At 52.0% G+C, this 15,309-nt stretch overlaps 1 protein-coding gene across 1 annotated transcript; it reads left to right on the top strand.

Moving 5' to 3' along the window:
* Positions 1–8,318: 8,318 nt before the first annotated feature.
* On the top strand, positions 8,319–14,557 carry KPNA7 (karyopherin subunit alpha 7; the record flags this gene model as incomplete). The annotated part of the gene is made up of 10 exons (XM_079542675.1): positions 8,319–8,384; positions 8,772–8,906; positions 9,431–9,516; positions 10,177–10,445; positions 10,746–10,828; positions 11,843–12,106; positions 12,457–12,690; positions 13,024–13,206; positions 13,710–13,859; positions 14,477–14,557. 10 exons carry the CDS (start codon positions 8,319–8,321, stop codon positions 14,555–14,557), a joined length of 1,551 nt encoding a protein of 516 aa, XP_079398801.1.
* Positions 14,558–15,309: the final 752 nt, after the last annotated feature.

The raw sequence follows: 15,309 nt of genomic DNA on the forward strand, positions 1-15,309 counted from the left end.
CGGGGCTGGAAGCACACACAGGCTGTGAGCTGGGCATGAGCAGCGTCACACTGACAGCCTCACGCCTTGGGACCTTTGCCCCAAGAGAGGGATTGTCAGAGGAAGGAATATCACAAGATTCTGTTTTCACCTTTTAGGCTCAGGCTTTGGTACTCTCACAGGGGACAACATGGCTTATAAGCTGTTGCAACCAAATGCAATCAGGGTGTGCCAGCATAACAACACTTTCCAAAACCTGCTTGGAAGCAGGAGAAAATAGCTGCTAAGTGTAAAAAAGATAGAGCAAAGGGCCACGATCCATGCTCCGATCGCGCTCTGTCTGTGTGTCTGTGCAGTGGAGTGGTATGAATAGCTGGTGGAGATTGATAATATGCTTAAATACTGCTCCTGCTGCTGGGCATTAGCATGGCTGCTTGACAGCACGGCAGAGGCAAGTCATGCACACTGGGTAAGGCTCGACAGGCCATGGGGAGCTGCAGGGCTCTGGCTCCTCCAGCAATGTGTCAGCAGCAGAAGCAAAAACGCATTTAATCCTTTGGCTGCTGTGCCTTTGGGGGAGTTTTCCTGCGGCTTTGTGTTACGGGAAACAAGCTGTGGCTTGTGTCTGGGGGGTTTTGTTCCTTTTCAGGCTATCTGGAAGGATTATATTTTTAACAAAGGCGGTGGTAACGTGCTGAGGAGTCACGAAGCTGCCTCCCTGTTCTTTGTACATTCAAATGCCCAACAGTTGCGTCACCATCAGGCGATTTGACAATCAGTGTTTTCTGTTGATTGTTACTGAAAAGGATCTCTGAGATGCACATTTCTGGGCGGCAGAGCCAACCTCTGGCTGTGCTGCTTCCTTAAGGCACAGAGATACATCCATCTGCAGCAGGGAAGCACTGCTCCCAGCACCACTGCAGGTGTGAGGGGCTTTGGGTCTCAGCTCTGTCCGGCCCAACCAGCTGTGATGGCAGCTCTGCCTCTCCCAAGCACATCTGTTAGTCTTGTGTTGTTTAAGGTCATTTTATATTCCCTGGAAACAGTCTGGCTTTAGCAGCCTCTGCAGTCCTAGCAAAGTGGCTTAGTGCTGGGTTGCCATCAGCAGTGTGAGAGCACAGCTCCCTTCCTGATGTCCACCTCCAACTGCTCCTCTCTTGGCTTCTGCTGAAACTTCATAGCATCAAGGAGCCTGATCCCCAGCAGCTCATAAGCACAGAGCTTCTCATTGGGCTCCAGCCCAATACACCAGGGGGTGCCTGGCAGAAGGACATGGTTCCGCACAGGGGAATTCCTCACCTGCTCCAAAAGCTGGAGCCAGTCCATCGTGCTACACATCTAAAGCCATTTTCCAGCCCACTGCGATTTGATGGGCTGACATGGGACAGAGCACCTTAGATGCAGTGCAAACCAGCACTCTGATTTCTGCCAGCCAAGGGCTGTGCGCTCTGACAGCAGTTGTCCCAAGCGTCCCCATGGCAGCACAGGGAAAACGTGCCCTGAGAAGGGAGCATCCAGAGGGGAGCAGTGCCTGCAGACAGCGTGATGCTCACCAGCCACAAGTTGGGACTGCCTGTGGCGGTGGCTGTGCAAGTCAGAGCTGCTGGTGTGCAAGAAGCAGACTGCAGGAGCTGCACGATACCGACAGCTGCTGAAAGGGCACTGTGAGTTCAGCAGCTGGAGAGTGTTTGATCTTTCTGCAGCTCGAGTCCTGCTTACAATAACCGTCTCAGGAGCCAGCAGATATTCCCCATAAGCCCTTTTCGGTAACAGATACTCTTGAAAATGATATTAAAAAGGAAAATGTGCATCATACTCAGACAAAGGGTCGGGTCTTCCTCTTTCAAAAGCTCCTCCTGGAGATACAGCTGTCTGTGGGACGAGCAGGCTCCAACCTACATCACTGCTGCAGCTTTTGCTAAAGCACTGCAGCCGCTCTGTCTGAAACCACACACAGCCTCGGCCAGTGGCTGTTAATCAGAAACGCCAATGCCACACTCAGGAGCTGTGCAGAGCATATTCACATCTAGCCTTCAGCTTTCAGAGGGCAGAATGCATCTCTGGGTTATCTGGGCTTTGGCTGAGGCTGGGAGCTCTTAGGGGCTTCTGTTCCTGAGCAGGTTTGGACAGTGTTCCTTTGGGTTGAGTTGCTCAGGATGCCTGTAAGATTTTGACACAGCAGCTGCACTGAAGCAAGTGGGATTGAGCACTCAAACCTTCTCAACGTGTATTGCAGAAGTTGTCCTGGCTGTCTTCCCTGCCTGGGGGAGATGTAGGCAATGGGCGTGAGGCAGCTCACCATTGCTGTCTGAAAATGATCTGTGTTATTTTAGTGGCAGTGCTGCCAGATCAAGTGGGACCTCAGTGAGCACTGAGCGAGATATGGGAAGACAGCTTTCTTCTCCTTGAGCTGCCTACAGAAAAGCTGCTGGTCATGCTCCCCAGATAAAAAGCAATGACCCCCTGTTGCATATAACCTATCCCAACCCCTGGCCCAGGACAGCTCCAGTGAGCAGGCTTCTTATTCTAGGAGAGCATGGAGCAGGGCAGCAGCATCATCAGAGGGAGTGAGTCACTACAAGTGCCGTATCAGTAAGGTCAGGTTTCTTCTTGGAGAGGATGTGGTAGAAGGTTATGGAATCAGCAGAATCACAGAATCACTGGAAAAGCCATCTCAGATCCCCAAGTCCAACCCTTGCCCTTCCCCACCATGGCACCAAACCACATCCCTCAGTGCCACATCCCTATGGTTCTGGAACACCTCCAGGGCCGGTGACCCCACCAGGAACCTCTCCGGGCATAAAGACATGAGAACCTCTTTCATCTGCTTGCTGAGAAATGACCTGACTTCTCTAGCTCTATGGGAGAAATGCACCCAGGTGTAAGCACAGTGCAGCCTCGTGTTGGTGGGAAGCAGGTTGGAAGCAGCCCAGCTGCTGCCCACAGCCTGCAGCTTGCCTTGGCCCTCCATCCACAGAGGCAAAGCCACCATATGGCCGCTCGGTGGGATGCAAATCCGGGATGAGTTGAAAGTAGGAGGGATGCAGACAACCCCACATTAAAGAATAACCGATCCATATGTTTCCTCTCTGCTCTTTCTGCAGGCTGAGTGGTCAGGAAACACAAGCAGTCTTTTTGCCTCTGGAGCTGGGACTCGAGGTTCTCCATTGGGCTTTGGGTGCATGTGTGCAAACAAAGAGCAGCGCCCACTCCCTGATCAGCTGTTCTTAGGATCCTGATTGCAAGACAATCACAGTGTTGTGCTGATGGATGTGAGTAATGGTTGCATGATAATCGTAGAAGGAAAAGCCTGCAGATTTTGGAGGAGGTGGTTATGTGCTCCCAAAGAGCCTCAGAGGCAGCTACAGAAAGAAGAAACACATTTGTCCTCCTCTAAAGTAGTGACTGCATGTGGAAGTGGGGCCAGACTTTGGTTCCATCCACAGCAATGCAGATCCCTTTGATGAACAGAATCAGCGTCAGCTTTTCACGTGCCCAACATCACCAGAACAGGGCTCATCTGACACCAGAAAAAACAAATGTGAGGAGTTCTGTGGCTCCCCCCTTTCTGGGTGCCAACCCTGGGTGGGAAGAGCAAAGGGAGCCTGGCAATAGGATTGCAGTACCTAGGATTGCAGTACCTGTAGGAAAACAAGCCATGGCTGGAAGGCTCTTTGGGAACAGACAGCAGTGCCTGTAGGGGTGAATTTGCAAGTCAGGGAGAGGAAATTTCATCTTTTCAAAGATCAGATCTGTAAAAAACCCTCTTTCTTCCTGAATTCTGTGTTAGAGCTTAGAGAAGTCTGCCTTTCTCTGTAGCATATGGCAGCAGGATGGAGCACACAGAGGAATGAGGCTGTGGTGTTTTCCATTTTCACTGTCCATTTCAGCATTAGAAATAATGATCTGAAGAGAATATAAAGTAAAAATCAAGGCATTGTGAGTCTTTGCAGAGGTAAGATACTGAAAGGGCACCAATTTGGGGTTAGTAGAACTGTTTTATTTTCTTCTGTTGTAGAAGGGATCTTTAAAGACCAGCTGGTCCCATTCTATGCACTGAGCAGGGACATCTGCAGGTGCTCAGAGCCCCCCAGCCAGAAGGGAAGGGAAGGGAAGGGAAGGGAAGGGAAGGGAAGGGAAGGGAAGGGAAGGGAAGGGAAGGGAAGGGAAGGGAAGGGAAGGGAAGGGAAGGGAAGGGAAGGGAAGGGAAGGGAAGGGAAGGGAAGGGAAGGGAAGGGAAGGGAAGGGAAGGGAAGGGAAGGGAAGGGAAGGGAAGGGAAGGGAAGGGAAGGGAAGGGAAGGGAAGGTTTCCATGAAGCTTTCCATCAGTTTGGTTGACAGTGCCATGGACAAGGAAACATGTCACTGATGATGGGTGACAACACACTGTGGCCCTTGGTCCAAGTGCTGTGTCCCTGCAGGGCAATGGGCTGGCACCTGGAGGAAGGCAACCTGCCTTAGAGGTGGCTCGATTTGCTCACAAATACATGGAAATTTGGCCTGTTGGATAAGGACCAACTGTGCCATGGGCACCAGCTGCACCGTGGGACATCTCAGCCTGATGTTTTCCTTGGGTGAGCAAATACAGTGTTCACATCTGACACCACCATGACCAAAACATTGGTCATTGCAGGGGGTGCTTCCCAAGGCAAAGGGCACTCAGCAAATACAGCTGTGGATGTCCAGAAGAAGCAGATGCCTCAGCAAACCAGCACGGCCCCGGAGGCTGGAACTGCACTCTGGGCTGAAGGCGAGGGAACTAATTTTAACTGCTGAGCAGCATCCTTCCTGCCAACCACGGAGGGATTAGAGTAACAGTTCTTGAAATTATTTAAAAATAACATCAGACTTAATCATAGCTATTTATTATTAAATCCATTATCCTCTGTCAGCTAGGGGACACTGATTCATTCAGCTGTGGAAGTTCTTAAACCTCTTATGGCCAAAAATCTTACGGCATTTTTTTTCCTAATGGGGTCCCAATAGCCATTATTCCTTCAGCCCCTGAATCTGTAACTGCAGGAATTGAGACAGAAAATCTGACAGTGAATATGGGGGTGGGGAACGACGGAGCAATGGAGCAACATATGTACCCAAGTTCTGCATGCTGCTCCAGGTGGGCAGGATATCTGCACGCCGCTTCTTTGCCCCATTTCCTGAGGCTCTATGGGAAGAAAGGAAAGGAGGAGAGGTGGAATCTCAGAGTTTCCTATTGCCCCACTATGGGTGTTCCAGCAGATTGTCCTCCGGACACACAGAGGGAATGCCTGCAGACAATGGAGCTGCTGACTGCCCATGCCCAGACCCTCCTCCTCTGGGGTCTTTCTGCAAGTTGGGGCTGATCCAGCCTAGAGTTATAGGATCACAGGATCATAGCATTGTGAAGGCTGGAGAAGACCACTAAGATCACCAAGCCCAACCTAAGCACTGCTGCACGTTGCACACCAGAGCACAGGGCAGTGCCCATGAGTGAATCGATGCATCCCGTGACCTTCTCTAAGAGAACTGCTGGCAATCCTCACTCCCAGATGCAAGGCTTGCAGTAATTGCTTACAAAAGCCCCAAACCACAACGTGCTGTGGATGCTCTGCCTCCAAATGAATTCCCTGCATTTCTGTTTTGTTTTGTTTTTTTTCTTTTCCCCCATTCATTAAACAGAAGGGGATATTGATCTGTGGCTGCCACAAATCTGCCCTCACACAGAGCTCAGGGGGCCTGCAGGTGCTCTGGAAACTGCAATAAATAGTGGTGGGAGGATTACTGGCGGCGGTTGCAGAGAGCACAGTGATTCTCAGAGAACAGTGCAGCCACCCGGGGACCTTCAGCCAGGTGGGGTTTCCCAGCACAGTGCTTCCTGCCAGCTGCAAAACCAACACAGAGCAGGACGTGCTTCATCTGAGCAAAGCGAGTTGTCCAAGTAACAAAAGAGGTGCATGCATCCATAGGCAGGGAGGGAAAGCCTGTCTTTTTTTCACTATAGCAATATTTGCTGTAGAAAGGAGCCTTCTGTGCTGCTTCAGCACACACAGACATTGCAGCTTCCAGGGCTGAAAGCAACAGTCCCCTTTCCCTCCCCTCCCCTGCCCTCCCTTCCCCTTCCTTTCTCTTCCCTTCCCTCCCCTCCCCAAACCCAGCTGCAGTGCTCAGCTCTGTCATAGCTCAGCAGCAAGGCAGGGATAACAATAAATCCCTTCTCCCACCTTCTTGCTGCATGTCCCCATCAGGCAGACCGTAACGGACAGGGGCTGTCACTTATTATGTGCTCACTTTGTGCTGAACACAACGCAGCTCTGATCGCAGCTCCGATGGGGGCTGCACCAACCATGGGGCTGCAATGAATCCCCAGGGCTGCAGTGGGGATGATGGTACTGGCATGCAGGGATGGGTGTGGGCTGTGCCAGAAGGGCTCATCCCAACCCACCCAGAGAATTTCCAGCCTCTATCCTACACGAGGCCCTGGGCATGGCATGCACGGATTCACTGGATTCACACGGATGCAGGGATGCCAGTGCTGGCTTCTTTCCAACCTCAGGGCTAGGCTTATTAAAGAGACATGACAATAACACACGAAAAGTCAGTCCTTTTGGGGGGGGAAGGGGGCTTCAAAGAGCTGCCACTGGTCACCGTCCCATTGCTGTGCAGTGTTACACTGGAAGCAACTGGGCAAAGGCTTGCGGGCTGCGAGGGAGCAGCAAAGCTCTGTGCCAGAACCACAGCTTCCCTACCTGTCACCACGTGGATTTTCAGCCTGAGCACACACGGCTGAGTTCAGGGGACACTGTCGTGCCGATTTAGGGTTTTATCTCCTTTCCTCTCCATTAGCTCTGATACCCTCTTATTATGCTGCAGAGAGAACCGTTTTCTCCTCCAGCGGTTGTCCCCTTTCCCACTCGGCAAATATTGATCTGCCCGTGTCCTCAGCACAGGGTGAGCTCAGCACGGCCGTGTCACCTCGCATGCCATCACCCATGGGGCCAAGGATGGAGAGGAAAGGACAGCAAGTGATTGCCATGTATTTTTCTCCCCCGTCCTCTCTCTCCCTACAGCAACAGTGCACGGGGCTGGGAGCTGCAAATGCAAACCAGCTCTGGGTTGAGGCTGCTGGGGACTGGTAATGGAATGATTTCAGCCCCAGCTCAAATCTGAGGAACTTGGGAAAACTGTAGGACCCTACTGGGTTCTCCATGCTGCCCCAGCCCAGACAGTATAAGAATATCCCCAGAAAGTCCACTGTAATAATGCCAAAGTGGGCAAAGTGCAGTGCAGTGCATGGAGAAGATGGAAGATATAGAGGTGATGATGGAGGGGAGAGGAGGAGTTGGAAGAGGTGTCAGGGTGGCCCAGGTAGGAAAGCAACTCAGAGAACAAAGAATGACTGCTGCTCCAGGTGCACCCAAATTGCAGTGGCAGGAGCAGCTGGGGCTAATGAGGAGGTCTGGGGAGAGCCAATGGTTGGGACCAGCCTGGGATGTGTGGCTCCACTGGGGCAATAAATAGGCAGCTGAGGGTTCTAGGGGCAAGAGAGGGAGGGTTGGGGGTAAGTGGTTTTTTTTTCCTGTTATGGGTGGTGGGGTTCTGCTGCACGTGTTTCAATGTGTGCTCTTAGGGGTATGTGGCTACTGTGGAAGTATGCTGGGTGAAGTCGTGCTTTGCTGCCTGCTTGGAGGGCTGCCTTGGTCTCATTTGGGTGCGTGTTTTATGTATGCCTATGGGGTGTTTTTTTTTTGTGTGTGTTTATGTTATGATAAACTTAGGAGCAATGTTGCCTGTCTTGCTTATGCCTCTCACCTGGGGTTATATTAGATGTGTTTGAAGGGGGTCTGTTTGAGCTTGGTCACACTGCCAGCGCATGACCTGATGCCTCTGCTGTGGGGATCTCTGGGCTGTGAGGTGGGGTTTGGGCTGGGATGTGACTGCCTCCCTTCAGATGGGGCCCTGAGCTGATGCTTCTAGGAGCCCTTGGTGGCCATGCCAGGCTTAGGCTGTCTAAATCAGTTGGACCTGGAGCTGGGGGAAGGTGTTCTTATCTCCACAAGGAGAGGCATGCCCTGCTTTCGCATGGGGTCACAGCTGCAGCTGTGACTTTCCCAGCCTGGTATTAAGTGGTGGTTTGTGCCCTTACTTAGTTTAGAGGCTGAGGTGTTGTGTGGATCTGTCTGAGCTCTGCTGAGGGCAGAGGAGTTGACATTCCTTCTCCGGGAGCAGCACATGTGTGGGGCTGTTATGGGGTCCCAGATGCTCAGGGGTGGAGGTAGTGTGGCTGTGAAGCTCACTCTGCCCTGTGCTGCCCCCAGAGCACGTGGAAGTTTTCAGCTGGCAGAAATCCTTGACCTGCCAAGATGCCAGTCGTGCCCAAGCATGGTGAGAGGATGAAGAGTTTCAAGAACAAGGGCAAGGACACTGCAGTAAGTACAAACCCCACTATCTGTGGCACCTCCTTCCAGAAACAGTGGAGCCAGCTGGAGCTTATGTGAGGGCTTCTGAATGCTATTTACCCACAGATCTTAGTACAGACTGTCAGGGGTGCTTCCATAGCTTCAGAGATGTGGTGTGGAGCTGCTGGGATGTGGTAGGAGTGGGATACAGGCTTTGGGTGAGTGGCTCTGGGCTGTCACTGCTGGCAGCATCCTTGGGGAGGGTGGGCAGAGATACTTTGTTGTGACCCTCCTGGCCGTGGCAAGGAGCTGGCTCTACTCCCTGTAGCAATCCTGGGGTTGCAGAGTCGGATCTGGCATAGGGATGAGCTGTTGGGGGGAGCTGGGCAGTGCTGATGTGGTGTCCTGTGCCCCCAGGCCCTGCACAGGCAGCGGGTGGAGGTGAACATTGAGCTGCGGAAGGCCAAGAAGGATGAGCAGATCCTGAAGCGCAGGAGCATTTCCATTGTGTCTCTGGAGAAGAGCCCCTCACCAGCAGAAGAGAAAAACGTGGTGAGTGCTGGGTGTTTGCTCCTGGGTGGGTGAGTGCTGCAGCACATGGCTGATGCAGAGCATCCCGTCTGCTTTGGGACTTGGGCCGCCACCACATCCAGCTCCAGTGACCTGGGTTAACAGCCAGGGCTGAATGCAGGGACTGGGGAGGGATTTGGGTGCTGCCCAGCCCTCCTCTGTGCTTTTTTGCATGGAAATGTGTATTGCAGCTTCCCTTGATGGCAGGTAGAACTGGGTGCAGCTCCAGGCACTGGAGCAGGGTAATTACTGTGCTCATGGCCCCATTATGGTGCCAGGGACTCCCCTGTATTTGATTACAAGGCTCAGCTGCCTGGAAGGCATTTGTGGGATTCTCTTCCTCTGTCTCATCCTGAAACTACATTGCATAAAGAGCAGACAGCACCTTAGATATGGAGCATTGATTGCCTTGGGTCTAGACAGCTGATTGAGTGTGAGATTACACCTGAGGGAGTCCTGGCTTGGAGTTCTGACTTGCTATCTGACTCTGAATCATCCCAACACAGATTGTTCCACTGTCTCTGGAGGAAATAGTGGAAGCTGTGAATGGGAGCAATACTTCGCTCCAGCTGCAGGCGACACAGGCAGCCAGGTATGCTGCTTGATGGGAGGGATGGGACTGCTGTGGGGTTTGGGGGCCAGATGGCATCGTTCCTGCTTGGGGGGCACTGAAGGCACAATAAGCTGCAATGGGGAAGGAGCCTCCCAGCCCAGGGGACTGGGGTCCTACAGAGTGCCATGCTGGGCTTGGGCAAAGCCAGCTGAAGGGTTGGTGGTGCCTTCTGGGCTGTGCTGGTTGCAGACACCTGAGGTGGATGGGAAGGAACCAGGTGTTGGAGGCTGGGTCAGAAGAAGGGCTGCTCTACAGTGGGATGTGGCTGAGCAGGGCTGTCCCCATGTGAATCACCATCAGCAGGGATCTATCCCCAGGGTCCAGGAGAGGCTGCATTGCAGCTGGGGCTTTCCTGGGATCCCTGCTGTGCAGTACAGCTGGCTTTCTGCTTGCTCCAGCTGAGCCTGCCCATGCGTGGGATGGCCTGGCAGCACCCTGAGCTTGCACCACAGTGAGATCTGGTGGCAGCACAGCTCTAAACCATGGATTCCCTCCTCTAACAGCACAGGTGTTGTGGCTGGAATTCAGATCTGGCTGGAAGTGCTCCCTCTTCTAGCTGTTCTTGGCTAGATGAGGACCTTGATAGTATCTTATGCAGATGGAGCCCAATGGCTACAAAGGTGCTGTGCCGTCTTGCAGGAGGATCCTGTCCAGGCAGAAGGACCCCCCTCTCAATCAAATCATCGAGCTGGGGATCATCCCTAGGCTGGTTGAGTTCCTGTCCCGTGCTGACAATGCTGCTCTGCAGTTTGAAGCAGCCTGGGCACTGACCAACATCGCGTCCGGCACCTCGGAGCACACCAGGGCGGTGGTGGAGGGGGGAGCCATCCCTGCCTTCATCTCCCTCCTGTCCTCCCCCCACATGCACATCAGTGAGCAGTCCGTGTGGGCGCTGGGCAACATCGCAGGTGAGCGGGGTCCCCGGGCAGAGCTGGGTTAGGACGTGGTCACTGCCTCAGCTGTGATAAACAGTGGTGGTCCTTGATGGGGCCCATCTCCCTGCAGCTCTGCCTCCATTCTGTGATTCTCATGGCCTGACAGGCTTTCTGTCCCTGTTGGTCCTGCAGGAGGGTTTTGGCCAAAGCCAAATGCAGGAGTGCATCTTGCTGAAGACCAGTGTCATTTCAGGGGGGTCTCTGGCTGCTGTTGGATGTTGCCTGTCTTGCGACTTAAATACATATCATAAATAACCCTTTTTATCTGTGCAGGTGATGGTCCTCTGTACAGAGATGCTCTTATCAATTGCAATGCGATTCCTCCCTTGCTGGCTCTGGTGTCTCCTGTAACTCCAGTAAATAACTTTCTTGCTCTTGACTTGGCACTCCCAATCACTTGGGTAATGGGTGAATGGTGATGTGATTCTCAAAACAGCTGGATGGGACCCTTGTCTGAACTGCTTTTAATGAACCTAACCCTCAACAAGATGCCAGGCAGATGCATTTCAAGTCAATGCAAAGATCTGGTCGAAGCTTTCCCCTCCAGCTTTGACCATCTCAAGCTAGGAGTAAGTTGCAATTGGCGTGCAGCAGACTTGCATATGCGTGCAGAGGGCAGAACTTGTCCTTCCTGCTTTCTCCTGCTGTGCCCTGCCCTCCTGCAGCAATGCCTGCCCCACAGCTTTCAGGGGAAGAAGGACCTTTTCAGAGTGGTGTGAGGCAGGCTGCAGCTCTGAGAGCTCCAGCAGTGGGATGGATGCACCCAGGTGTCCCACCCTGTGTGTGTGCTCTCTGTAGGCAGAAATTCAGCCTTTCAGGGTAGGGCTGAGGAAAATGCCCTCTGGGCCTTATTTGAATTTATATTGCAAAATCTGTAGAAGAATTCTCCAGCCACTCCTGACTCAGCTTTGTCTCTTCTTGGGGAGCACTGTGAAATGTCACAAAGTATGACGGTCCCATCCCCTACACACCTTGGTGGCTGTGATGCTGTGCATGAAGCTCCACTGCTCTCCTGACTGGGATGAGAAAACTCAAACCCTCCTCTATGACGATGGGCTGCTAATATTGAAGTAACACGCCCTTGATCTTGTCCAAAGAATGCTCTGTAATTTGTCCTGTGGACCTGGCAGTGAGCTGTTTGGTGCCTTTGTTAGTCATAGTGGCTTGTCATCCCACCGGATCTGAGGTTATTGGAACTTAATATTGGAGAAGGAGGAGGGGAGGTCTGCTCTTTCATCTCCCTGCTTCAAACAAGCCTCAGTCCTTATTAAAGAGGTTCCTCCTGGCTGATAACATCTGCTGCTGTGGAGCAGTGCTGGTTGCACCAGAGGGCTCTGCAAGGAGGATCTCACAGCTCCCTTGTCTTCCAGGTTGGGTTCCTGAGGAACATCACATGGACTCTGTCAAACCTGTGCAGGAATAAGAACCCATACCCACCTCTGGAGGCAGTGAGGCAACTGCTGCCCGTCATCACCTGCCTGCTGGAGCATGAGGACAAGGATATCGTCTCTGACTCCTGCTGGGCTGTGTCCTACCTGACTGATGGCTCCAATGACCGCATCCAGATTGTGGTGGATACGGGGATTCTGCCACGGCTGGTGGAGCTCATGAGCAGCCCTGAGATGATTGTCATGGTAGGGAACAACCGATTGATCCTGGCCTCTGGCCCTTTAATATAGGGGCATGTGGGGAGAGGGAAGGAGCAGCTCCTTGCTGTCTGTGGTCTGCTGTCACCTCACTCTGCAGTTCTACTTGTTGCTGGTCAAGCCAGTGCTCTGTTCCTTCTTGCTGTGGCTGGGAAGAGCCTGTAAAGCTGCTTAGATCAGAACAGGAGGCTGGTAGGTAGGTCTGTAACCACAGCAGTAATCGTCCATGGGACTTCATTTGAAGGATCAGGCACTTAGTGAGGGCTCTTGCTGGTCTTTCTGGTGTGTATCCCTTCAGATAAGATTTCTCATCTCCGTCTGCTCTAATCTCTGTCTAGACTCCAGCTCTGCGTGCCATTGGGAATGTGGTTACAGGGACTGATGAGCAGACCCAGGCAGCTATTGATGCTGGTGTCCTGGCTGTCCTGCCCCTTCTGCTGCGACACACGAAGCCAGCTATACAGAAGGAGGCAGCATGGGCACTCAGCAACATTGCAGCCGGGCCGTGCCAGCAGATCCAGCAGCTGATCACCTGTGGACTGTTGCCACCTCTGGTGGAGCTGCTTGATAAGGTAAGGGGATGAGGACAGCTCTGTGCACACAGGGGCAGTGCTCAACTTCCGTCTCTGCTGCTTTGTTATGAGGTGCAGTGCCCAGGAGCCACCTGATCAGTGTTCTGTGAAGCTGCTGGTTCAGAGGAACAGTGTGAGCACTGTACTTAGTACATCTGCATGGAAAAAATCAGCTTGGAGCTGGTCTTGACTGCCCTGCCTTGTGTCCATCCAGTGCGAGGAAAGCAGGCCAGTCCAAATTGTGTGCAGAGACTGGCTGTTCTCACCTGGCATCTCAGCCTGCTCTGAGGGATGCTGAAGTCTGGGAATGTGTTTTCTGTGCTGCTTTTCCAGGGGGATTTCAAGGCCCAGAAGGAGGCGGTGTGGGCAGTGGCCAACCTGACAACTGGTGGCACTGTGGAGCAGGTGGTGGAGCTCGTCCAGTCTGGGGTCCTCAAGCCTCTGCTCAACCTGCTTTTGTCCAAAGACAGCAAAACTATCCTGGTCATCCTGGATTCCATTTCAAATCTCTTCCTGGTAAGATCTTTTGTTGTATCCCCTCACCAAAGGAGCAGTGAGGTGTGAGAGGGATGCTTGCATGGTGCAGCTGGAACAGATCCTCCCCAGCAGTTAGTCTTGCAGGAGTGAGACTTCATGCCTGCCTTGTTCTTGGGTCCTTCTGGGTTGCCCAAAGGGCTTAGCATGATGAAGTCCCTGAGTGTTTCTCCTTCTGGAAAGGAGAGGATGCAGTATGCTAATCACTAAGCCATATAGAAGTGAAGGTCTTGCAGAAGTTAGATGGTCCTGGAGTCTTCCAAGGGTCCAGGAGCTGTTTCAGTTGGCAGCAAAACCACAGCACAGTGATCCCAGAGGAGCAGTTCAAAATATACTGCAGCCATATTCCGACATCTCTCCTGAGCGCAATGCAGACCCTTGCGTTTCTACCTGCAGTCACTTGATCCTTAGGTTCAGGGCCCTGCAGCACAGACCACCTTGGCCCTATTTCTGACGTGGATTATACTTGCCTCCTTTGTTTGCAGGCAGCTGAGAAGCTGGGAGAAACAGAGAGGCTGTGCCTGTTGGTAGAAGAACTTGATGGTCTGGAGAAAATTGAAGCCTTGCAAACCCACGAGAACAACATGGTCTACCGAGCTGCTCTGAATATCATAGAGAAGTACTTTTCTGGTGAGGTATGTGAGCTCTTGTTGCTGCTTATTTGAAAATGAGCTGTTGTGTGCTGAAATGAAGCACATCATCTAAAGATGCTGAGATAAGTCCTTAGGTCTCTGCTTGAATGGGGTAATTCTTGTAGCTTACTCCCTTTACCTTCCAAAGCTCTGTAACTTTGGAGAAGAACCCCAATCTGTCAGCTGACTGTTGTGCAATAGAGATGTTCTGATAGCATCTTGCTGCTCAAATTTCCAATGGCATCAGCTAGCATCACTGCAGTTGCTGATATGCATTCCAAATGTGGGGAGGCTTCCTCTTTCCTGCCTGGCTTGTTGCTAGGAAGGGCAGCCTCCTACTCACTGATAACTGTGCTCAGGTTCCTTCTGGATTACTTGACTCTTCTCATGTTAAGCTTGTGAAAAAAGTACAGGACCTCAGCTAGGAGTCACAAGGGAATTCCATAACTGTCACGGGTCCATATTTGGATCCAGCCTTGTTATCACAGGTTGGGGAACACCAGAGTAGAAGCTTACAGTGGTATGGGAGACCTCAGAGCTGAGGTCTGAGCTTCGCCTGCAGTGTTTTAAACAAGTAGAGATGCAGACTCATTAACTGATGGCTGCTAACTTCCTCTTAGGAGACTTCTGATCTGCAGCCTGGGACCGATGAGGAGGGGCTGTATAACTTCTCAGTGGAGAAGCAAGACTTCAACTTCTGAAGACGAAGCATTGCACAGCTCTGACTTGGTGGGTGGAGGCTGGGTTTCCTGACCAAGAGGAGCAGAGGTGTATAGTCCTTTTACATTTGAAACTTAACAATAAATTGCACTTGTGAATTTGTACTTACTGCCTCTATTCTCCTTTTCCCTCATACTCTGAGATCATAGCTCTCTGGGCCTTAAACATGGTAGAATATGTATTGGAGTTCTTGGATGTGTTTTGTTTTCTATGTGAGACATTGCCTGCCTGCAGGAGCACAAGTTGTGTAACTTTAACTGTTTGAGCCAAAAAAAAAAAAGCTAATAAGTAGAGTGTACCACCAAACCCTGCTTGGCCTTTGTGTTTGTGCTGTGGCTCCTGGGCCTCCCTGCAGGATACAGGGCATTTCTCCTCCAGGCTGCCTAGAAAGAAGGAAGCAGAGCCTGTGCTCTGTACAAGGTAACAGCCCTAAGCTTGGAGGGCGTAGCTGATTGAACTGCTGGAGTTGCTGAACTGTGGAGTGATGCCAGGATTTATTTCCTGGATCTGACATTATGAAGTAAAAATCCGAATAGCACAAAACCTGGATGTGCTCTGGAGGTGAGTGCTTGTGTGGATCCTTCCTTTGCCCTGTGGGTTTGCACAAAGGGCTCTGCTGCCAGCACCACCTTACAGTGTGCTGCTGATGCAGCATCTGGAACTGATTGGATTTCGGTGGGTAAAAGGAGCCTGAGGTACATGCTTCCTCAGTGTAAATGGAGCTGGGGACCGG

The sequence above is a fragment of the Tetrao urogallus genome, assembly GCF_951394365.1.
Source record: "Tetrao urogallus genome assembly, chromosome: 15".
Classification (NCBI taxonomy): Eukaryota; Metazoa; Chordata; class Aves; order Galliformes; family Phasianidae; genus Tetrao; species Tetrao urogallus.